The sequence below is a fragment of the Diplotaxodon limnothrissa genome, linkage group LG2 (assembly GCF_057381915.1).
Source record: "Diplotaxodon limnothrissa isolate DT_005_m linkage group LG2, D_limnothrissa_male_GT1.1, whole genome shotgun sequence".
Lineage (NCBI taxonomy): Eukaryota > Metazoa > Chordata > Actinopteri > Cichliformes > Cichlidae > Diplotaxodon > Diplotaxodon limnothrissa.
This window is the reverse complement of record NC_140597.1, coordinates 35,151,791-35,177,640: the sequence shown is the minus strand read 5'-3', so window position 1 is coordinate 35,177,640 and position 25,850 is coordinate 35,151,791. Positions and strand designations below refer to the sequence as shown.

Below are 25,850 nucleotides of genomic sequence, written 5' to 3'. Positions count from 1 at the left end.
GATTCATGCAGAACATTAGTAGCTTCGCTAGTAAAGAACAGGATTTGAAACAGACTTAAATGCATCAGTTGCAGGATTTTTTTTTAACCGAAGTTTTCATAGCAACAGCAATTTTCACAAAACTTCAAATTATTTGTTTATTGTAGGTGTCAGAGAACCTGTGAGGCATAGTTGCCTTCACCCTGAGTCTTAAGCTGTGCAGTCTGGTTAAATGAACAGATCTGGAGACCTGGGGAGCATCCAGACATCTGCTTGTACTGGCATATTTGACAACAGGTTGGAAATCTGCCAGACTTGAAGTTTACTGGCTGCTTGACTCAAAGGAGAACCAGTGGTGTTGCACAGACTTGGCAAACACGGACCTCACTGACTAACAGTTATAATCCTTTTGATTTTTAATATGTATTTATTTCTGTTAATAGCTGCATTTACCTTCTGCTGTGGTCTCTTCTTGTCATTGTTTTTTCATTGCTGGTGAGTCTGCCAGCAATGTAAGCAAAATCACCTACAGTGCAGGAAATAATGCATGACTTAAATGCAGTGGCGTGTCTAGAAAATTTTTGTTGGGGGGGCCAGGTAGGGGCACAGATTTGGAGAAGGGTGGCAGATTTAATTGGCAGATAATGTTTAAAAAAAAAATTCTACCAACCCTTAACCATAATTCAATAATCCTATAAACCTAATAACCAAATGCACTTTTAACTCTTATTAGAATGAGATTTTAACCACTACGGTGCAAAGTTTTTAGATACTGCGTTGATAAAGTACAAGAGATACAATCAGTGCTTTGTCAGTGTTTACTCAGCATTCAAGGACAGCAATATTTGCATAGTATTTTTACTGACATATAGTGCACATATGTTTTGGGCATAAACATTTTTGAAAATTAAAATACGAACATTTGTAACAAACAATTGACAAATTAGCCAGTTCCAATGCAAAACTTTATCTGCCTGTTAAAAAAAGAAGATAATCTTCTCACAAACTGGTGTTTGATTTTGAAACAGGAAAAAAGTGGAGAAACAACTGAAAAGACTAATATTTGAATAAAACCTGAAAGCAAGTAAATACTTTCTATGCTGCCTTATCGTAAACTTTGGTAATATTGATAAAGAACAACACTGGCTGATGATGAAATACAGTCAGCTGGCATGGTGACACTGCCAGTATTAACCTGCAGGGCTGGACTGGGACAGAAAATCGGGCATTTTGACTACAGACCGACCCACCAGGTAGTAAAGCCATAAAGCCTTTGAATGAAAACAAATGCTGTTGTGACAGTGATGTACAGTCTTGTTGGTATATGTATGATTTCTATACATTTTACGTCAGATAAAAACTTTGGTTGTAAGATTTAGATAATTATTTAATAAAAACTAGGTATTTTAAATGAGAATAAGAAAGAAAAGTATTTCTTTGTGCCCCCCTTTCCCTGTTAATGCCCTATCGGCCCCCTGGCAAAACTTTGCTAGACCCGCCCCTGCACAGTTACCAGCTGTCAGCTACATAAAAAAGGATCCTGGTGTTATTTATCTCTCAGAAACAGTTGATAACTTCAACTCATTCATGTCACCTAAAAGGTAAACCTGTTTCTCCATCACCTGTTCAGCTCTGATGGTTCAGTAAGGACATCTCCTGGTTTCATCTTCATGTTTCCCTCTCACCACATATCTAAACAGACATCATGACCAGCAGCTTTACAGCTGTGGCTCCAGCAAACATCAGCTGATACTAGAAATTAATATTAAATACATTCTAACAACAGCTGATCAAGCTTAAACGTGCTGCTGTTGTTTAGCGCAATATCTGCTGGTTTCCTCTTTCTGGCAAAGTGGGCGATAAACAAACAAGAGAGAAAAGCCGATCAGCTGATCATTGATCAGTTTCATGATTGAAGTAGCAACAGGAGAGGGAGGGGGAGAGAATGAGAGAAGAGGCAGCTGTGCAGCATAAAGACAGAATAAATCCAGCTTTGTGTCTTTTTTCCATTCTAGCTAAAGTCCGGGACAAACTGCGTCTCTTCTCAGCTCAATACGAAACGCGTAATATTTTCTCTGAATGAGGGACCATCCCATTTTTTTAAGGAGCCGTTGGCAACTCTACTAACCTTATGAATAAAATAAAGTTCACTATCAGTAACATCATAGCACCCACCCAGCTGTATAAAAACTCCGTCAAACTGGCTAGAACGCAGTACAAGTTATTGCAACTGACAGTAAAAAGTCAGCAACATGAAAATAAACTCCACCTAAACTTGGTTTATATCTGACCCAGAGAGACTGCAGGTCATAACTTCTTACCTGAAGTTCAGTTCACCTGACACTCGGACTGGCGGCTGCTTCGGGTCTCTCCTCCTGCCTCCCCTTCCCTCATCCACCTGTTGCCTCTGTGGAAGCCCCGTCATAGCCACCACCAAACAACGGAGTTATTTCTACACATCGACCTGCATCTGGCCAATCCACCACCTCTCATTGTTCATGCCATTACAAAAAAAAAAAAAAAAAATAAGTCACTGGGGATATGCCCGGTATGCCCGATGGCCAGTCCAGCTATGTTAACCTGCAACCAAATCTGCAGCTCCATACAGCAATGTTACGACTTAGATTATATCTTATAACTCTTATGTTAGCTGCCCTCAGTAGCATACTGTCTGAAATATTCCACAGCTGCAATAATTCTTTAAGTGTTATTTTTTTCCTTGGTATTCTAATTTCACCGAAGTTTACTAAACTCAACAAACTTAATATTACTTACCGGGACATTTATTCTGTCCTCATTTTCTTTCACCGAAAAATTGTTTCCTGCAGTGCCATCTTTCGCGCTTGGCTCTCCTACCTTTGATAACGTGATGCGCATAGCGCAGAAGCGATGCTGCATTCACTTACACTCGGATATCTGAGCGTCACCGTGAAAACATAATCGTACATTTGATATTTGATTGAATTTTATTGTTTTGCCTTTGGGGTGGCACCTGGGGTGGCCAGTCTGGTTTGGGGGGTGGCCTGTGCCCCCCCAGGCCACCCCGCTGGACACGCCATTGCTTAAATGTAACTGTTGGCTCTGCTGCAACTTTATACTAAAGTACAAGTCGACATTGTTCCAGTCTGTCTTAAAAACATCCGCCTGCTTATGCTTGTCTGCTTGTCCAATTTAAGAAAAAAAAAGTTTTTGGTTTTGGCAGTTGTCCTGCGGTCCAAAGCAGCTGCAAAGACATGCCTCTTTCAATCAGATGCAATCTAAGTACTGCGGAGACAAAATCTCCAGTTGTCTTTGTGCTGTGAAAAAATGCTTTCAAAGCTAATCTGAAGTGATTAATTGGGCAACTTAGAGAAACTAAATCCAAGGTTAAATATTTTCAGTACCAAATTACCTATTTTACCTTGCCGAGATGCAAAAGAGGGAATGTGGTGCTAAATAGACTTTAAACAATTCCCTCGCTCACATTCGCTTTGTCGGGAACCTGAAATAATGAATCTGCTGCAGATTTTTTGCAGCTATTGTTAATAATGAGTGCGGACGGGTGAGGACAGGTGAGAGAGATGGAATAAAACGATGATTCAAACTGGAAATGTCATGGTTCATAGCCCACGTGTTAACTCACAAGAGGATGGTTTTTAAGACAACACAGACAACACAGTTAAAGGCATTCAGCTGCCAGAACACAGCAACACTTACTGTGTAAAAAGCAGTGTGAGCTCTTAGAAGAGGGTGACAACTCTGTTTACCTGTTAACTTTTACCTGTTTGTCCTGTTGTTTGGGAAGGATCTCCCACTCAATCACAGCATTGGTGGGGAAAAAAGCCCATTTAGCGTTGTATTAAACTAATATGACACAATTACAAGCCCACAATCTGTCTAGCACTGCAGCAAGTCTTCCATTCAAAGCTTCATTTTCACCAGCATCATTAAAAAGTAGCTGTTGCAAAAATGCACCAATTCCACAAAATCGTGGACACAAGAAGTTTTTTAAGTTCTTTTCCTAAAGTATACCGGTAATAGCTTACGGTATAAAGTGATTGTTTCCTCAGTGGCTGTCTGTATACCCACCATCGTAATTACTGTAATGATGTCTGATTAGTGTTACTAGCACGGCCGAAGCTGACGGAAGAATTCTTCCCTGCTCGGCCTCGTCAGCAAAGGATGATCAACAGTTTGGTCTTTAAATAGATGTGAAAGTCAGAGGCTGAAGAAAGGCTGCCATAAAAAACAATCAAGAGAAAGACTCCATCAGGATCCAGCAGAGAGTGTGATTTCTGTGCAGTGCTACGTGTGTGTACGTGTATGGCTGCCTTTGTGAGGACCAGTTTGTTGTAGACCTTGAAAGTGAGGAGATTTGGGGAAAGTTGCTTTTTGACACATCGTCAAAGGTTTAGACCCGGATTTAAGCTTCAGGTTTAGCGTCAGGTTTGAGTTATGTTAAGGGTTGCTTCTAGGGCTTTGGTTTATGCTAGTTAAGGTTAAGTAGAGAGGATAGGCCATGCATTATGTCACCGAGTGTCCTCAGAAGGATAGACATACAGAGAGTGTGTGTGATGATGATGATGAGCTCTTCAGAAAGTTGTCAGATCTTTTAAAATTTTCCCCATTTTGATGTGTTTCATGCTCTTCTTCAGTTCATGTTCTCTCATCAGTCTGCACACAGTACTCCACAATGTCAAAGCAAAAACAAGGTTGTAAAGTGTGTGTATGTTTTTAATTAAAAGAGTGTCTTTTTTTCCATTTTGTTTGGAGCCTTTGTCATGATACACGTAATTAAGCATCCCACGTCTATCAGTGATCCTTGAAATGCCTACAGCATGATCTGTCTTTTTGAAGTCATTGGACAAAATCAGGAAATATATACACATACCAGTTAAAATAAAGTTTCCAAAGATCTGCGAGATGGGTTTTTGTTTTTTTGTCTTTTAAATGATCACTTTTCGATGTAGTTTTTGTGCTAAAGCACTGTCAGGGTGCATTTGGTTGAATTTGGTTGAAAATGAAAGAAATCTGGAACCACCAGCACTCATCCTGTCAAAATCAGGAATAGGGGAAGAAGGCATTGCGTGAACAGGTAACCAATAATTCAAAGGTCATGATAATTAGGATCCAGAGTTCCTTTATGGAGATTAGATGTGTCTAAAAGAAGGGCAGCCTTTGATGATGCGTTCTAGCTGTCAGGCCTTTATGGTGGACAGACTGCTTTGTCAGATACCTGACTCTTATACTTCTGGTCTGACGAAATAAAGATTGAACTCTTAGGCCACAATTCCCCACGCTTTGTGTGCAGGAAACCGGACACTGAGCATCGCCTAATTAATACCATTCCTACAGTCAAACACAGTAATGGCAGCAGAAGATGGATGCAAAAAACACAGAGCAATACTGAGTGAAAACCTTTTCCACAATAAGATTTCAGACTCAGGCAGAAGTTTACATCTTAGCAAGAATATAAAGCACATTACCAAGTAAACTCAGCTCTGGTGTGGGAAAGTCAACCAAAAGTCTGGACCTGAAGGAGCATCCCAGGAGACACTTGAAAACGCCTGTGCACCACTGCTTCCCGTTAAGCTTCGCTGAGCATGAGAGATTCTGTCAAAATGAAAAGGAGCTTTGGAAAAGAAAAGCATGCCAAATTTGTGGGATTATTCCCAAGAGCTCATAATGCATTGCTGCAAAAGGTGATTTAGCAAAGTACTGAATCTACTGTCTGAACACGTATGTAAAAGGAGCGTTTGATTTCTAAATGATTTTGCTTCATCATTATCATGTGTTGTGTTTAAACTTTAAGCAGCATGTTTCTGGCCCCACACATACGAAGGGCCACACTCTTGATCTTGTTTTCTCCCTGGGTTTAAATATACATGATGCATATGTGGAAGATGTCCATGTGAGTGACCATAGTTGTATATTCTTTAATTTGTCATTTTACGTGGATCCTTCACCTCCTAAATTGATGATCCAAAGGCGGATTATAAACCAGGATGCTGCTAGAAGGTTTTCTGCCATGTTTGTCCCTCGCATGACTCAAAATGATATGGATTCACTTATTTTGTCTTTTAACAATCAATGTAAATCTATTTTAGATACGGTGGCACCTCTGAAACGAAATGTTGTCCATTCTTCAAATTTCTGTCCTTGGATAAATGAAAGTATTCGAAATTTTAGGAGATATTGTCGCAAATTAGAACGTTTATGGAAGGCTTCCAAGCTTGAGGTCTATAGGGTACATCTCAAGGAATCAATTTTCTCACTTAACGACCTGATAAAAAATGCCAGAACGGAATATTTTGCTAATCTAATAGCTTCAAAAAAGAAAAATCCCAGAGTATTGTTTGATACAATTAAAAACATTGTCTCTCCTGATATTCCTCATGTACCAGTCTATACTAAATCTGATTGTAATGACTTTTTAAACTATTTTGTTAATAAGGTCGCTGCTGTCAGGTCTAATATTTCTCCATCATCCTCTCAGTATCACACTGACACGTTGCTTACCTCTGATACCTGGTCTTCCTTTACTCCTGTTACCTTACAGGACATCAGTGCTCTGCTTGGTCGAATGAAACTGACTTCAAGCCACCTTGATGTACTTCCTCCATCATTTTTCTTTAGTGTGTTTGATTCTATTGGCCCCTGTATTCTGGAAATAATTAATACTTCTCTTTATACTGGCTCAGTTCCCAGCTATTTTAAACAAGCTATTGTTGAACCAATATTAAAGAAACCAAATTTGGATCCATCTCTTCCAAGCAGTTACAGGCCAATATCAAAACTACCATTGGTGTCAAAGATCTTGGAAAAAACAGTTGCAGAACAACTTAACAACTTTTTGGAAAAGAACAATGTTCTGGACATTTTCCAGTCTGGTTTCCGCAAATTGCACTCCACTGAAACCGCTTTGCTTAAAGTGTCTAGTGACATTCTGATGGCAGCAGACTCTGGAGAGTACACTGTTCTGGTTATGTTGGATCTCAGCTCTGCTTTTGATACTGTTGATCACAGCATCATGATAAATAGGCTGAAGGACTTGTTTGGGATTACTGGCGTTGTTTTAAAATGGTTTATGTCGTATCTATCTGAGAGATCCTTTACTGTCTGTATAAATCATGTGCTGTCGGAAACATCAGTTCTGTCTTCTGGGGTACCTCAAGGATCTGTTTTAGGTCCTATTCTCTTTTTGCTGTATATACTCCCTCTAGGCCACATTATCAGACGTTACAATAACATTTCTTATCATCTCTATGCTGATGACATTCAGTTGTACTGTTCTTTCGAAGCTTCTGAGTTGTATAAATTGTCTTGTTTAAATAATTGTCTGTCAGAAATCAAACAATGGTTAAATGACAATTTCCTTCAGTTAAATGCAGATAAAACAGAAACTTTGATTATTGCACCTGATCACATGCTCTCAGAAATTAGGCAGCATATCAGTTTTTTAGACCCTTCATTTCAGTCGAGTCTCAGAAACTTAGGTGTTATATTTGACAGTTCGATGTCTCTTGAGAAACACTCTAAACAACTTGTCCGGAACTGTTTTTATCATCTAAGAAACATTTCTAAACTCAGGCTACTGGTGTCAAAGGCAGAACTTGAGATGATGATTCATGCTTTTATCTCTTCTCGTTTGGATTATTGTAACGGTCTTTTTACGTGTCTTAACAAATCAGCTCTGGATCGCCTTCAGTCTGTACAGAATGCAGCGGCAAGACTTTTAACTGGTACAAACAAGAGGTCACACATTACTCCAGTTCTGGCTTCTCTTCATTGGTTGCCTGTAAATTTTAGGGTTCATTTTAAAATTTTAGTTGTAACTTTTAGAGCTCTGCGTGGTGAAGCTCCCCAGTATATCTCTGACCTGTTGAAACCTCATGCTTCATCCCGAGCACTTAGGTCTTCAGGTCAGAGGCTACTGGTGGTCCCACGTACTAGATTTAAAACACGTGGGGATCGAGCTTTTCAGGCACTGGCACCTAGGCTGTGGAACTCTCTGCCGTTGTCTTTACGCTGTCTAGACTCTACTGACTCCTTTAAAAAGCAGCTGAAGACATTTTTATACAAACGGGCTTTTAATTAATTTAATTAATTTTTACTTGTATGTCTGATCTTACTGTAAAGCACTTTGTGATTTTTATCTGTGAAATGTGCTATATAAATAAATTTTACTTACTTACTTACTTACTTAAATTGGAAGGTGGATTGATTGAATGCATTAGAACATAACAGAGTGACACAAGGAGCTGATAAATGTTTTAAATGTGACCTGCGGCACATTGTAACTTGGTTTTTCCTCTTCACTCTGCAGGCTTTCCCTTGCATCTCAACTGGAATCTACGGTTAGTGCCTTCATGTGTGTGTCTCCTCTGTTCCTACACTTTGTGTTTGTGTGTCAGTTTTCTATCATTTATTTCACATTTATTGATCACCAACAACACTTCCTCTCTGCTGTCTTCATTCACTGTACACGCTGTGTGCTCTCCATCACACGCTTGTCAGTCTGCCTGTTTGACCAGAGCGCCGAGCCTCCGGGTGCCGCTTGTCAAATGATCTCCCCCGACCCAGAGGTGGTTCTCAGATTAACGCCTTGGATTAAGAGCGGCAGATTAAGATAGATTAGGCCGGAGATTGTGTTATATTGACTGTAATCCTCTTCACGCTGGCAGGAGAGAGTCAAGGATAGTGCTTAAACACACCCCAGGGTGGCTTTGCTGTGAGGGCTAGTTGTTGACACCTCTCTGTCATTGCTGGAAAGAGGAAAAGGCTAAATTCCCAGTTGACTCCAGGTTGTCTTCCTCCCTGTTCTGCTTGTTTGTCATTGTCCCGCTGTTTCTTTCCTCTTGAGTGTTTTGTAGGTCAGGGTGTTGAAGCAGTAACACAAATTATGTAACTTTAGGAGGTATAAGCAGCTTGTGTCTCTACAGACAGACGGCTGCAATTGAAAACAAATCTGCCATCTTTAAGCCATAGTTCCACACAGAAAACATACCAGCGTATGAGTATCATTTTTAAAGAATGGTCTCATATTTTAGAGCTGTAACTTAATTCCTATTAAAGCATTAACTGCTCCTCATCAGTGTTTTATACACTCTGTAATCTAACGAAATTGGGAAAAACAAATGTGCCTGGCAGGCAGTCACACTAGTAGTTTGTTGTTTGTTTTTTTTTAGTAGTAACACAGATGATGTACACCTCTTCCCAGACTTTGTACCACTATTATAACTGCACTTTAAGGCCCTGCAAAGCTTGCTGGTGTTTCAGTCAATAAGGCTGAGCAGACCTCATTACAGCGGAGGTGAGAAGACCTCTGCTGGGAAATAAGCGAAATAGTTTACTTACTTTACTAATAAGGACGGTAAATACATTTTTGGAGGGAATATAATTGCATCATTGATTATGTTCATTAGCAACATTTTTCTCCTCAGGTTGCCTCTTGCGTCAGATATGTGGTAAAGTAGAGATTACTAAAACACTCGAGTTAAGGTTGGAGTAAAGATTTTGGTTTTGATTAAATATTAAAAAGGGAAACGTGTTCCACGCTGTGCTTCACATCCAGTGGTGTGCAAGTTAAGCTCTGAGATTAAATCGGTGCTCGCGCTCAGTTTTTGCACTAAATTTGTGGTACCGAAATAAACCACTTAATGTTTATTTTCCTGCATTTTAATTTTATAAATGAGCTGTTTTTTCAGTAGAGCCCCCAATCTTTGAAACTGCCTGCCAGGCACATTTGTTTTTCCCAATTTCGTTAGATTACAGAGTGTATAAAACACTGATGAGGAGCAGTTAATGCTTTAATAGGAATTAAGTTACAGCTCTAAAATATGAGACCATTCTTTAAAAATGATACTCATACGCTGGTATGTTTTCTGTGTGGAACTATGGCTTAAAGATGGCAGATTTGTTTTCAATTGCAGCCGTTTGAAACTGAATAAATCACTGAACTCTCCTACTGCTAAACCAGACAGATTACTTTTACATGCAAAGAAAAACAAAAGTACCAATCGAAAGCTCAGACACACCTGAGGGCAGATATGTTTCTAATTATTTGTGCGTCACAGTATCAGAACATTTTATGTTTAATAAGATAACGTGATGCACAAATGCACAAAATTACACTCTTTTGATTGTTGTACAGAGTGAGCATGAAGCCAGTGTGATTAAAAAAAAAAAGTAAATTTCTTAAAATATGTTGAAAATTTATGAGAATATCAGTGATGTTTGCTTTGGAAGATCAATCGTTTAGTGGCTTTACAGGTGCGTCTGTGGTTTAGTTTTCTTCTCACTGGCTATTGATGATTCATCGCAATCGTTTATTTACTAGTAGAATAATCCAGGACCCCAATACACATATGTGGTACAATTTCCTGGATCAGCATTAGAAAGAAAGCTCAACCTACTGTGTTGTAGGTCACTGACGAATTCAGCAGATGTTGTTTTGTTTTTAAAAAAATGTAGAAATCAATTAAAAATAAAGAAATGCTCTTCAATGATTGAGTGTGCCTAAGCTTTTCACTGGTATTGCATGTAAATATAAACCAATCAGTAGAAATCAGGACAGACGTAATTCAGCTCTACGGGACTTTTTATGGGCTGTTTCCACAGGATCTTACACTTTTCATGACTGATCCTTTGTGGTTATTACCAAAAACTGCCCTGATCCTTTAAGTCAATTTGACATTTCAAATTTGGTGCTTATTATGTTGACATTGTGGCTTGTTTTTCAGACCCATATGGACACAAATTACATTAATTTGACACCCAGCAGCCACCTTGTGAATCCTGTGTTGCATCCTGTTTTGTCTGCATATCAGTCATAAGTCTTTGTGCCATAGATCCAACAAGGTGCTGGAAACATTCCTCAGATGTTTTGGTCCATATTGACATGATCGTATCACACAGTTAGTGCAGATTTGTTAGGTACACGTCCATGATGTCAGTCCCTCTGTTCAACTACATCCCAAAGGTGCTCTATTGGATTGAGATCGGAGAGCCCCTGCGAATTGTAGTGTGAGTTTGCTGTTCTTTGCTTGCAGGAGTTGTGGCATTTCCACCCAGAGAACTGCTGCTCACTTGATCTTTTTCTCCTTTAGACCATCCTTTGAAAACTTTAGCGATGGTGGTGTGGGGAAATCTCAGTAGATCAGCAGTTTCTAATTCTAATGCTTGGTATTGAACTTCAGCAGGGTGTCTTCACCTATAAAGCTAAATGCATCGAGTCGCTGCATTTACATTGACTGATTAGATATGTGCTGAACAGATGTACCTAATAAAGTGGCTTAGTTGGCTGAGCTTTTTTTTTTCCTGTGCGAATTTGCACAGATTTGCTCAAAATCATCCTCTAATATTTAACAGCACTGCTGTAAGCTGCACATTTTCTCTGCCTCCTCCAGCACTAGCACTAGCCTTGCTGACAACCTGTGGTGCTGTTTACATCATATGCAATGAATGCACTCAGTGGCAACTATTCAAAACAATCAGTGTGCTCAGTGAACAGCTCTGCTCACGCCATTGTATTTTTCAGTCTTTATTTCAGTATTTTATGCGTGGATGTAACATATACATTTAAAATTAAAATTATAAGGGTTGAAATATTGAATTAAAGAGTGACGCAGGTCTCAATTGGTCCAAATAAACAGAAAAAGGAGTGAAAACACCTGTGCAGATGGAGTGAGGCCACTTGAATTAGATGCACATGTCAATCAGTAAAATGTTTTATATAACAAGCCATAGTGGGCACATATTAACATATTATATTACATTTTCTTCAGTGCATTTGTTTCAGTGCTCTAACAAATTGTATGTTGCTAATTTGTACCGTCGCGTATTCCCCTGTGCTAACACGCTGAACCATCTCCTAATGTATAATAGTGTTTGTTTGGGTTGAGCAGTTTGGCCAGATGATGAGTTTTCATTGCCTTTGTGCTGCTTTACCAGCGCTGGGTATAATTTTCCAGCAGTGAAAGGTCTCAGCTGCTCAATGAATATAGAAGAAGAAAAGCAGCCTTTCTCCATCTGTCTCCTCGTAACCAACAAGTGTGTTGTGTCTGCGTCTCGCTGGAATAACTGAGTCGGGATCAGACGACGTGAGAGGAGTCAGGACGGGGAGTGTTAGAATAGTGGAAAGAAGAACAGAAAGCACCGAAGACAACAGCACAACGCAAGCACACAGATCTCTCTCTGCACCTGTTCTCGAAAACTGTGTGTGTATTTTTGATGTCACTTGCGCGTGTGTGTTTGTGTTTCTGTAGGATATCCATCTGAGCGGGCTGTGCACGAGGCGTTAAAAACTGTGAGGGACTACCTCGATGCACATCATGACAAGGTGGGTATGTGTTTGTGTTTGCGCCTGCATGATTGGCAAATTTTCCCCTACCCTTTCCTCCAGGTATTATTTCTCTCACAGCTGTTGTTTTTGTTTTCGGGCGATACGAGGAAAAGGGTGCATTGAGAAAACACACACAATCAGACACACAAAAAATATTTTTGAACACACACCCAAGTTCTGCCTCTCTCATGCTCATGGCCAAGTCTGCGTTTTAATTGGCTCCTTGCGGGACCAAACCCGACTAACACAAACACACAGGCACGCACACACTTTCTCTCTCAGGAGAAACGCCAAGCGGAGAAAAGACAAAATGATGGAATAGATGACTGGAGGGGAGGGACGGAGGAAGAGATTGGAAAAGGCGGAAACTTTCCAATCAGTCATTGACAAGCCCTAAACTCTCCTCCCTTTTTCCCCTCCTTTACTTCTCTGGTCTCCTCCCACTTCTCTTTTTCCATCTTTGAAGCCTCGCTGTTACCGCCGTCCTGCACGGCCTCCCAGAGAGGGTGCTGATGATGTTATTGTTAGCTCTGACATCTCCAGAGTCTCTGTAGCAATACCGGTCGACTGATGCCATCAGCCGCTCTGTGCATAGCAAATGAACTCAAATCATTGCATTTCTCACCAGACTGGACAACAGACAGCAAGCCTCGAATGTCAGTAAATAAGACCAGAAGGCCAAATCAACAAAATTATTTATATTCTGCCCACAACTACTTCCACTCTGCTTTTAAGGGGGAAAAAAATATTGAAGGCGACCACATAAATATAAAGAGAGAATGTTTACCAGAGGAAATTGGGTTTATTCATTAATTGAAAAGTTTTATGGGGTTTTGTCGAGCATGTTCTGGCTCGGAGCGCTTTAATGTTGAAATGAAATTGAAAACTGCAAACATGTCAGTATGCCTACATTCTGCATCAAATGTAATAAAAATCGAATCATTTATGTGCAGAAAACATACCAGTTTTAAAATGTAACTGCTGTTGTTGTTGTTTTGTTTTTTGGGGGACCGGGGGGGTCTCGAATTAGACTCAGAGTCAACTAGAGAGTCTCATCAAATCCTTTTAGCAGCTCTTCTGGCTTTTTATTCATAATCACGAGCTTCTTCAGCAGATTGAGCTTTTTAGTTGCATTGAGCTGCAAAGCCCCACCCTACTCTTACAATTTAATTACACTTCTGCATTATGTCTATGGGGTAACTTGCGTCATAGCTGGAACCCCATTTTAACCCTACGCCGCAATCTTCTGCATAACCTGACGTGCACCTCGCTAGAAATGTAACCACGCGTTGGGTTGGGATCAAAGGAGCTTCCGGTTACTGCACAAGTTAGGATGTAAATTTCCCACAGAAGTCTAAATTAAACGTTAGCAGCAGTGTGTGATACTGCAAAACCAAGTAAATACAGAACCAATATCACTGATATTTTTAAACTCTAAAGGCGGCTTATGTACAGGAGAGCAGTACAAGATGATTTATGAATTTAATGTACCAAACTTGGAGAGAAACATATTAAAGTATCAGTCCTATCACATCATTAGGGATCCAATGTCAATGTTGGCATCAATACAATCGATCTGCTCTCCCCTAACTCTTGGGGTGTCGTCACACCTGTAACGGTTTTTAATCTGTTCAAATCAAATTATTCCCCCACTTGGTGCCGTTTGTTTCTGCAGCTGTAAACACAGCAATCACATTCAGACACAGACCAAAACAACAACAGTTCTGGTTAAAGTTGGTCTCATTATAAATGACTTCAAAGTGGTTCCTTTAAGGACATGGTCCAGTCCAACTACCAAGTGTACACTGCAGGCTTCAACACCTTCCTCTAGCTGGGTTTGCTTTGCATTCTGGGAATAAGCAGTCCCACAGATGTACTGTAGCAACTAGCCTCCTACATACAGTTATATGCCCAGGTAAATATAAATGCTAGGAGAAAACTCTTCACGTTATCTACTACTCCAGGACCCAGCACCTTCTCTCTGTGTTTATTTTTGATGCTCGCACTGCTGATGCATCTTGCCAGTAAGCAGACTGAGCATTCTCACGCGGTTTGTAGTGACACGTTTTGGTCCTCCATGTGGAAAGAAACCTAACCAAATGAAAAATCTAAAAGTTTACAAGCTCATCAACTGATCGGTATAGCTTTACATTCTCTTAAGTGTGCAATACTTTCATGGAATGTATATCAAAGAGGCCACTCATTGGTTTCTGGTCACCTCTGTACTATTTTGTTGAACAACTTATCTTCTAACACTCTGAGTTGGTGAGCAAACTCCATCCAAAAACTTTACAGAAAGACATATCTGCTAATTGGTGCTAAATAACAGACTAATAAAAGGAAACGGTAGAACTCACTAAAAGTAAAGCACAAATGTTTTGAAGAGACTGCACCATGCTGGTCCAAAAGGGGAGCCTTGATGTACAAATTCTCTCTTGTTAACCACAGTTAGCCAATTTTTAAAATATTTTTTAAAGCAGATCAAACGCAGCTTGGTGTGAATGAACAATCATTTTCAGGATGAGGTTTGGCTAATGATCAGTGTGACTTTCAATCTCATCTGTTAAGCAGTATGAAATCCTAAAACTCTAAATTAATAATTTGACTAGTTCCACAATTGCATTATTTCTGGACAAGTTGCGCTATGACTGAAGTCTTCAGAAAATCTACTAAATAGACATCGTGGTGAGAATATTGTTTTAGTTGCTGTCGAGCCTGAAGTAAAGCTGAAAAGCACAGTATTATATATATTTTTAGATGCGTCGTTTGTTAAAGGATATGCATTTTCACAAGAGCACAAAGACTAATGTAATTTCCACAACAGTTGACAGGTTTTCTGTTTGAGAGGGGAATATTTACAGGTTGTGTAACGTGTTTCCATTAACAACAGGCTGTTCTCATAGAGCCATTTACAGTGACTTGCTGTTATTGTTAGCATTAGCATCTCTAGGCTCGCTGCTGCAGTAGTGTGAGAATTAGTTCCCACTTCTACAGTTTTCAAGTGGAGCCACCTTCGTGTGGAGGTTAGAAATTTCAAACCTTAGCCTAGGGGATCTAGTTACATTTCCATATCTTCCCTTTTAGCTTCCATGCAAATCCTGGTGAGTGATGGTAATTGTACAGCAAGCCGGGGCTGAAAAACATGGGCTGCAGGCTAGCATGCTGCTGAAATGTCTCTTTGAAAGCACTGAGACTTAAACTCCCACACCAGGCTGAAAGAGATGGAAACAGCCTGGCTATAAATTGCACTGCCTCACCCAAAACAGAGAAATCAAAACCTTTGTAGAGACATTAGGGTGGTAATAATGTTTGTCAGAGTCAGAGCAGAGTAGAGGTTATATCCCTAGAAGCATCGTTTTACTGTAGCTAAAGTAACTTTAATCATTACAGGCTACATCCACAGTGTGTACTGTACTCCGTCCAGATATACAGAGCATAATATAAATATTATAGACTGCAGAGCTGGGGTCTAAACAACATAGGAGCTCGGAGCATAAAGATTCTTTGTCATATACTAGCTGCACACTCTCAGCCAATGTCTTAATATTGTTTGAAAGCTACTGTATTATGTTTATGGCTGTGTGTGTGTGTGTGTGTGTGTGTGTGTGTGTGTGTGTGTGTGTGTGTGTGTGATGATCTCTCTAACCCCTTTATTTCTGCCTCTGTCTTTTTGTCTTTCTCTTTATCACACACATACCCACTCTTTCCCTCTCTTTGCACATTTTCAGCACTCTGTCCCCAGCACGCAGAGTAATAAGCGCCTTGTCGTGGCATTATCATAATAGAGAGCTAATAGTGGAGTAATGGACTGATGCATTAGTGGCATTCTCCTGATATTGCCACCGCACAGTGTCACACATTTTTACATTGTTCCCTGCTGCAACTGATGGATTCAGAGTTATTGCATATGCTTGCAATAAAGGTCATTTTGTGTGTGTGTGTGTGTGTGTGTGTGTGTCAGCTGGACAGAGTCATCTTCTGCGTGTTCTTGCCGAAGGATCAGAAGCTGTATGAGGAGAACCTGCCACTCTACTTTCCTGCTGGTGAGTTTCCTTCATATATATGTGCAGCTACACGTATCAGCAACAACATTAAAACCAGTGACAGATGAAGTGAGGAATACATAATGCAATGTGTTGGGAAACCATGGCTCCTGACATATATACAGGATCGGGATCACACATACAAAAAATAGCCATATATTAATGCAACCAAACAGCTTTTAACATTGATTGATTTTGAGAGGTATTCCAGGCTGATGTGTAAATGGCTCTGTGAGAGAACAAGTATAGGGAGGGAGCAGCATGTGTTCAGGGCCTGCAGAGAGAAGGAAAATCCATCCATCCATGAGCTTGTGTTAGTTTGTTCTTATATACATATAGCATTTTAGCCCCAGAAAACCAAGATGGATGCAGTGAGATTGGTATAAAATAGCTATAAATGAGTCCTGAACTCTAGAAATGAGTTAACATTTTGCACTTGACTCATGTCAAGTTTTTTTAGACTTCAGTCAGACAGCCCTAAAGATTTGTCAGCGACCCCTAGGAACCACAGGTCACTGGGGAAAAATGTATATTCCACGACTGGTTGGTGAGTGGTTGATGCTTGTCAAAACACTGACTTGGTGGTCGTGAAATTTAAAGGAACTGCGATACAAACAGCAGATGGGAAGTAACAAAGTGCAAATGCTTTGGTTCTGTACTTAGTAGAATTTTCAGGTATCTGTATTTTACTTGAGTATTTATTTTCCTGACAGCTTGTCTTTGTCTAGCTGGAAAAAACAACTAAACCCTTTGTTTGTATGACACGCCATATTGAAATTATATTTTTTAAAGAAAACATTTTTTTAATTGCAAAAATGTATAAATAAACTCAAGTACAGTCAAAGGCTAAAGTCAAATAAAATAAGATATATATGCGAGCTTAAGGCATAAATAATGTACCTTTGTCTTCTTGGAAGACTTTCTGATGTTAATTGGAGGCAAGTTTTTGTTCTGCTGAAAACAGACATTATGATTGTGTAGACATTAATTAATATTAATGATGATTCAGTGTCCAGTCTAACAGCCCTCGGGGTCAGTGGCTCAGCGTTTAATAGCACTTGTATATTTTTATTGGTTTGTGGGGTTTTTTCTGTTTATAAATATTAATGCAATTTAATTAATAAAACATTTGATATTATGTCACTCAGGGGTTTTCCTGAGTGGACATCAGCGGGGTGGGAGGAGGTGTGTGTGTGTGTGTGTGTGTGTGTGTGTGTGTGTGTGTGTGTGTCTGACATCATAACAATCAGATTCAGTGTTAAACCATCATGTTTCAGTCGGTGCAGCTTTAACTTTTGGTTTGTGTCGCACTTTTTTATAATTTCACTGCCACTCAGCGAGCAGTTTTTCGAGGGTTTGCAGACAAGTGGAGATCTTCCATGCAAACTATTGGCGATGCACACCCGCCAGTAACCACAGCAATCAAAAAGAGGCATTTAGCGTAGCTCTTTGCAGCTATTTTCACCTGGTGACAGCTGGCAACCTACAGCAACCACTAACCGCTTGGGATTACACACTTTCTCCTAGCAACATGTGTTTTCCAGGTCATCAGTAACCACTGCCTAGGCCTGCATGAATGGAATCTTAGATGCATAGCATAAAGTCTGTGGTCAACACTCGCTTTGGTCATTTTTATGATTTGTTCGATAGTAGTTTCAAAATTCATAAACAGGTGCGTAAGAGTGTTTAAAGAGATCAATTATAACTTCTTGTACTCTGTGATTTAATAAAAATAATGGTGAATAAGACAATGTTTTGGTCCAACTGACCTTCATTAGATAGAAATTATGGCAATCATTTGTTCAATAACAAAAAAATAAATGCCCCACTTGCAAATTTTAAGCTTTATGTGTGCTAGAGAAAGCAGGTGGTTAATAAGTGGCTAAATAAGAGTAAGTTGTTGAAGACATTCAGCATCATCACATTAACCATTTCCCCCATAAAGACAACATTTGACGACCTCCCCGGTACCCTTAATGACGAGCCTTGACACCTCATTATATATCAATAAAGACACGGTTTGACCATTAGAATAGTTTCTGGGTTTTTCCGAGGGTAGCCGCAGAGGCGGAGACCACCCTCACTAACCTGCAAACCCAGGCATTTTCTTCTAGAAGCAGAAATATGACAGAAAGCACTCAAGTCAGAAAAAACATTGCAAAGGTTACTCCTAGTGGACTTTCAAGGGGTATAGAGTTAAACACAGGAACTTGATTTTGGTCACACAGTCTTGATTTATAGCCTAACATTATTGTGGTGAGCTACTTTCTTTTGCATTTAAGTTTCAAAAATCACAAAAAAGGGTGTCAGTTTGTAGAGATTTGCTGAACCAAACATGGTGGCATTAAAGCTTTCCCACAGAGCCTTTTTTTCTGATACTCATAAAAAAAGAAAAGCCTATTGATAACTCCCACTGGCATTTTGTCAAGCAACCAAGATGATGCCCGCTTTCAGTTTTTTGCCCTATAAAAAGCATAGTCAGTGTGGCACTTTATGGATAACATGCAGGTTGTACTTTTATCTCTGATCACATGAGTCACCTGAAATATGAATGAATGTTACAAACAATCTCTACGCTCATGAGCTGCCTTATTATAAAAGTTCTCACTGTTGAGCTTCCTTTTAACAGGAAGGACCTTGAGAGTAATGGCTGTGTGTGTGTGTGTGTGTGTGTGTGTGTGTGTGTGTGTGTGTGTGTGTGTGTGTGTGTGTGTGTGTGTGTGTGTGTGTGTCCCCTGCAGCTTCTTTGTTTTGTATTTTGATACAAACATGTCTTTTCATTCTGTATCCTGCCTTCATTTCTTCGTCCACCACTTTAGCCTGACCTGTGGCAGCGACCCGTTGTTCAGGTAACCATCGTGGTGTTGTGCGTCAACATGTGTGGTTTCTTCTATCAACTTAACTGCATTCAGTCTGTTTGTCGACACGCAGTCTTAACCCCAGTGCAAAATGTAAATTACGTGTCACGGAGGGGAAACTCTGACATTTCCTTCAACCGGCACTCGTCCCATTTTGCAAATAAATTGCTCATATTTAGACCTCAGTTAAATGAAAATGGCATTCTGTGCATTCCTGAGTACAACGGCTGGCCTCAAGCTAGTTAGTGTTCGAAATGATGCAAGGAAAAAAGAAATGGGCTTTGTTTTTTTTTGTTTTTTTCCTGCAGTGGTGAAAAGGGTCTGATTTAAATGAAAAATAACAACCACTTTTTAAGCCTCCAAGGTGCCTTCTTGAGTCATGCCTCACCTGCTTTCCAAAACAGACTGAAAGGAAAGTGTTGTGCCATCGCTACAGATTGATCTATTTGGTTAAACGAAGTTTTGTAAATAAGTAAAATGTATTTAATGTTATGTTGGCTTTAGCTGTGACATGATGACTTTACCCATTTGTTTTGATTACACTTGTGATTTATGGTGTTATATTGCCAAGCAGTCTGGCTCCTAAGCATGATCAGTCATTCACTCAATTATTCAAATTAAGCATCGGTATTACAACTGCAGCCTTAACCCCTAATGTCTTGCTTTACCGCTGCTATAAATCAAACTCACCTCTTGCCTTCGGAACATTTTGAGAGAGAGGTCTTAACAGTCGTATGCTTTCTGGTTTTGTAATTTTTAATGGGTGTTATGTGGCTTGGGACGCAGGTGCTACCAAAGCTGCTGAAAAGAAATCCAACAAATTATCAACCGCAGGTCTTTTGTACGAGTGAAGCCGTGCTTTTGGGTTTGACAGAATTTAAATTTAAATGAGAGCTTCAGATGGAGCCGGGTCACTCTAACACTCATAATAGAGATGCATGGCAGAAATATTAGTGAAATTAACTGAAATCAGGCAAACTTAATCACCACAGAAAAAAGTGAACCAGAGCAGGATTGCAGTGTTTAATTTTAAATGAAAATGAGACCATGAAATTGTCTCAGCGCAGGAAAGTCAAAGCAGAGAAATGCTGCTGGCGCTGGAATATATCACCCTTTGTAACATTAATATGCGTTCTGCAGTTCAACAGTTCAAGAAAACATACAGCATGCATGTCATTTAACATTGTTTTCTCACCTTTGAGTGCTTTTAGACGTGTTGGCAGCAGCTGAGTTCTACATAAAGAAACAAATGTAGACACAGAGAGAGTTTTCTGTTTTTCACAAACATGGCCTGACAGCCAAGGCGTTAAAGAGGAGTGGGAGAGAGAAGAGAAGAAGCCTGCTTAACCTAAGAGGAGAATCCAATCAACACTGCAGCCTTATCTCTTATATGAACTCACACACCGGGTCAAGAGTCTTAATCTTTTTTAAAATCTTTTTTTGTGAACAGATTTGACCACTAGCCCCCCGAATCTGAAAGGATTTTTCATTTATTACAGTTCAAGGAGGATCAATTGCTAAAAATAATGAGATCTCAAAATGTGATGAACTGCTTTTTATAAGCATTCACTGGCTACTTCATTAGGTACCCGTTGCAAGCACTGGATTGAACCCTTGCTTTCGTTCTTGGGAGCATAGCGTGAACAAGGTGTTGGAAACACTGCTCAGAGACGTCACACAGTTGTTGCAGATTTCTTAGATGCACATTGATGACACGTATCTCCTTTTCCATAACATCTTAATGATGCTGTATTGGATTGATATCTGGTGGCTGTGGAGGCCATTTGAGTACAGTCATTGCTATGTTCAAGAAGCCTGTTTGAGGTGATTTCAGCTTTATGACATGACACGTCCTGCTGCATCAGAAGCCATCAGAAGATGAACTCAAAGTGCTTTCTGCTGCTGTCTAAGTCTCATTCACCTAAGCATTCATACAACAATTTTATCTGCGCCTAAGCTCTTTCTATTGTTCACACATGTTCACACTCCAGTTGATGCACTGGAAGCAACTCTGGGCTTCATATCTTGCCAAGGATACTGTAGCATTTTGACTGCAGGAGTCAGGGATCAGGGAGCAATGCTTGGGCAGACTGTGATATTTGAATGGCACTCATTCTATACTAAGGGGCCCAGCACACCTTTACACCACCAACAACAGCCTGGAAACCAGGATGTATACACGATTTAATGTTGTTTTTGAGCCTACCATGTAAATTTTACAGAAGAAATCAAGAATCATCAAGCATGACAAATTTCGGTGAGCTCATGTGAATTGTAGCATCAGTTTCCTGTTCCTATTTGACAGGAGTGGCACCCGGTGTGGTCTTCTGCTGCTGTAGCGCATCCATTATGGGTTCAGAGATGCTCTTCCGCATACCTTGGTTGTAACAAGTGGTTATTTGAGTTACTGCTGCCTCAAAGCCATTATTCTCCTCTGACATCTGGTATTAACAAGACATTTTCTGCCAGGGAACTGCTGCTCACTGGATATTATCTTAACTTCAAACCCCTCTCTTTGAGCACTAGAGATGGTTGTGTGGGAAAATCCCAGCAGATCAGCAGTTTCTAAAATACTCAGACAAACCCCAAAACCCTGCTACGCTCAGTGACTTGAATCACCTTTCTTCCTCATTCTAATGCTCAGTTTGACCTTAGCAGGGTCACTACATGCCCAACTGCACTGAGTTGCTGCCATATGATCAGCTAACTATCTATTTATGTCAACCCTCAGTTAAACAGGTATACCTAATAAAGTGTCCGGGGAATGTAGATACAAAATATACAAAAAACAATGTATTTGCAGATAAAAGGGGAAGCAGAAGTGGATACTTCCTGCTAAAACGTTTAATGCGCAGGTGTGAGTTTATTTTGAGAGAATCCCACATACGCCCTTACGCTGACTAATACCCAGTAGAGCATCATCAGTGTATTTATCCACTGCTGAAAATGGTACCCAATAAACAAACTATTTATTCTTGTTTGAGTAACGTTTGCTAAAAAGCTGTTATACATTGCCTTTAAAAGTAAAACCACAAGACTAAATATATATGACTATAACAGGCAGTGAACAGTAGTCAGAGTACTGAGCAAAAAGCACCGACCTTCCGCCTCAGCTACCTATGTAGAAAAATAAGCTACAAGGTAAAATCACAGCAGCCCTTTATTTCTGTTTGGCCGGAAGGAAAATGTATTTTTATGTCTAAATCCAGTTTGTCATCAGTTTGTGGATATGTTTAGAGAGACGTTTAGTCATCAGCCACAACAAATCAAGGCAGAAACTCCAGTTCACTTCAGGCCAGTTTCGAAAATGAGTCAGTTCTCATCGACTCCTGTTTAAAATAAATAAATAAATAAAAAATGTTCTGCCTAAAAAAGGAGCAAAAAAATTTTTGGTCATTGTAGCTTTGAGAAACAAGTAGGTGGCAACAAAAGTGGCTGAAGGCACTGTCTTATAGCGATCACTTTTAAACCAATTGTTTTATTTTGGAGCATTTTAATGCAGTTATCTGACAAATAATATAGCCTGCCCAAGTATTTTATTTCAAAGCTAGCACTTTTTTAGCATGTATCTCTTTGTTTGGATGCATCAGCTTGTGTCTCAAATATAAAACATGACAGCAGCAGAAACTCAGAGTTTAAAAAGAAAACTCCACAAAGTAGTGGTGAATATTTTTATTTGCAGTCTGTGCACCAGCTATTTTCTCCCTGAGTAGCTAAATATTCTGCTAAAATACCAGACGAAAGAACAAAAATGGATAAAGACTGAATACGCGATTCATATTTTCCAAATATTTTCCTTTTTTTTTCCTTTCCACCTACATTTTCACTTTGATGACCTTGTGAGGTCAAATTATATCACTGTGCTGTTTACAGCTTGTTCCTCTACCCACAACTGGCCAACAAATATGTAGTTATTGCTTTACAGGCTAAGTGTTAAAGAATGATCAGTGCGTACAGCTCAGAGCATTAGAGGCTGTTTTTTCTTCCTATTTCTTGTAGCAGTAGCTTCCACTCAGCAAGCCAAAGTCTCAAACTGCGGCACAGCCGGTCAGATGCCTGAACCATGAAATCAGCACTTTCACATCTTCACCCTGGGTCAGCTGACCGAAAAGGTTATTTTCCCCCCAAAAATCCAGGTGTGCCCCTTTAAAAAAAAAAAAGTCTGAGCGAGCTGCTGGTGTCTTTCTCCTCTAATGGATGTGCAGCAGATTTGGTAGCAGTAGTGGTGCTTGGCTGTTAGATGGACCGGAACTGTCTGTCAGTGTGACAGAGCTGCTGCAGGCAGGCCTCCAAGTCTCCACTATAAACCTTATGTGTCTCCAACACCTGGCACTACCTACGCTGGCTGTCTGTCTGATGTGTATGATTGTGTGTTTGCATGTTTTGAGTGCGTCCTTAGCCATGTTGGGCTGAGAGTGACTAAGCCTCGCTAACAGATCCCTCTGAAGCAACCAGACGCTCCAGAAGCCAAAATGCTTTTAACCGCTGCATGACCAAGGTAAAATGTTCCCCCCACCGTGTTTTACATGTTTCCATTTCCTCTCTCCCTCTCTCTCTGTCTGCTCCCACAGAGGCCACAGTCAAGAGCAAACTCTAAGAGAGTGGATTTGTCAGATTTGGTTGCCGTGGATACACACCGCTACACTCACATCCAGATTCTTTCTCCTCCTCCTCCTCCTCCTGTTTGCCATTGATGCAAATCAAGACCATCTTCATCAGGAAGATAAGTTGCAAATGGGTGATTGCCTTTTTGAAGTGCTACGGTTCTCCTGCAGATGTTGTCGGAGGAGGTGGTTTTCTTTTTCTCACTTCTTCCCACTAATGGCTGAGGTTAGGAGCGGTGTTATGATGACTGTGTGAAATGAGGCAGATAATTCTTATGAAAAATGGACTGTGCGTACTCGTAAGCTTCACTCTACCTGTGATCAGCGGCAGCTTCGCATCAGGCTTACGTCCCCCACCCTCCCGATTTCTCTCTTCCCTGTACTACAGCATTTGAATATTAAAATATCAGCATGTGTGCGTGATTGTGACACACATGACAAAAGCTTATTAAAATGAATCTGAGCTTTGTGTGAGCGCAGTGATTATTTCTCTGGTTATGAAAGAGTCGATGAGTCGGGGCGCCATTCGAGAACACTTCACACCAGTATTTCCTTCTCCACTCTCTGGTAATTCTTTGTGAAAGAGATCGAATAAACTGGAAGATGAAGTCAAACCTTTCTGGAGGAAGTGTGTGCTGCTACTGCCATTTGATATGTCCTGCCGAGAGAGCGCAGAGTGGGAGACTTTATAAATACCCTCTATTTTAAACGTGTGCAATTTTTTTTAAAGGCAAGCGTTCAGACACCCTTTAAAAGATTATATTGTTATAGTCTAGCCTACTATACTCATATACTCTAGTAAGCAAGCTCACAGTTGAATACCAGTTGAATACTGGAAGGAAAGACGGAGCTTTTCAGCCTGCAGCACCAGGGCTCTCGAACAGCCCCCCCCCCAGCTGCGTTTAGCTGACTCTTTAGAGTCTTTAAAAAAAAAAACTGTTCTGTTTAATCTTCTACTGAAATTCTTTTGTTTTTTAAATGTATTTTTATTCTATTTTAACATTTAGTTCCTTAGAATTATCTAATATCTCGTCCCTAATTCATAAGTTTTGATTATGAATATTCATCACACAGCAAGTTCCTTTTCTGAGGACGTGTTTGACACTTTTTTGAGCCTCTTATTGAGCTCGCTACAGTCTCTGTAAAAGCTGAAACCAAAATTCCCATCAACAAGTGATTTGATGAATCTGTTCCACAAGTTATCTCCAACCTGAACCTGGGTAATTTTTTTCTGATAATAATAAAGACTAGCAAATGTAGGAAAAATCATGAACGTCAGTGACTCGTGTTTAATTGAAATAGCTTCACTGAATTAATCTTGCAGAATGTCAAACGGTGCTAATATTTAATTATCACAGAGCCCTTTTTCTCATGAATGACTAACCAGAACAAATTTGACAAAAATATTTCACTTGGTAATCATACAGTACTGTGCAAAAGTCTTGAGTCATCCCTCATTCCTTTATGTGTAGCTAGAAAAATGGAAACTAGGTGCTGAAACATATGCAAACGGGGATGGAAATACAGTAAAAACAGTCTGCACAAGTCTATCGAGCTTGAAAGCTAATAATTGTTCTCAGTTCTCAGGTCCAGGCTTCTTGAAAGACATTCAAAGCTCTTCTCCAGATGTTGGCCTCATCTTTTTCTTCAAAATGATCCCACATTGCTTCAGTAACTTTGAGGCTCAGACTCCAGGGAAGCCAATCCATGACTGATAGTGTACCACTGTAAAAGACTGAGTCGACTACAAATCAGTGAAGCCGATCGAGAAATGCCTTAAACCTGCATTCTTGCTAAGCAGAGCCGCCAGAGTACGACTCCACTGGCGGAAAACAGAAGTCTGATTAAGTTGAAGCCTGTGACAAATACTCTCATTTTCACTTAATTTATGACCTCAGATGATGTTTTCCCAATAAGTGCTTTTAGTTAGAAGTTTCTACAAGTTCAGTTTAATATAGCAAGATATTTACTTTACACGTTGTATATACACATATATATGTCATGTTTATGGCCATTACACAGAAAGTATGTTGCAAAAAAATAC

At 40.0% G+C, this 25,850-nt stretch overlaps 1 protein-coding gene across 3 annotated transcripts in view; it reads left to right on the top strand.

The window, feature by feature from the left end:
* The window catches only part of macrod1 (mono-ADP ribosylhydrolase 1), a 153,112-nt gene extending 128,452 nt beyond the window's left edge, over positions 1-24,660 (top strand). The window contains exons 7-11 of one of the 3 annotated variants that reach the window (XM_085363006.1): positions 8,285-8,315; positions 12,225-12,298; positions 16,263-16,344; positions 19,164-19,193; positions 23,774-24,656. In XM_085363006.1, coding sequence (XP_085219132.1) covers positions 8,285-8,315; positions 12,225-12,298; positions 16,263-16,344; positions 19,164-19,168 — 192 coding nt within the window. In that variant the 3' untranslated portion in view covers positions 19,169-19,193; positions 23,774-24,656. Of the gene's footprint in view, positions 1-8,284; positions 8,316-12,224; positions 12,299-16,262; positions 16,345-19,163; positions 19,194-23,773 lie in introns of all 3 variants that reach the window. The other 2 variants (XM_085363014.1, XM_085362998.1) reach the window with 2 other exon arrangements.
* Positions 24,661-25,850: the final 1,190 nt, after the last annotated feature.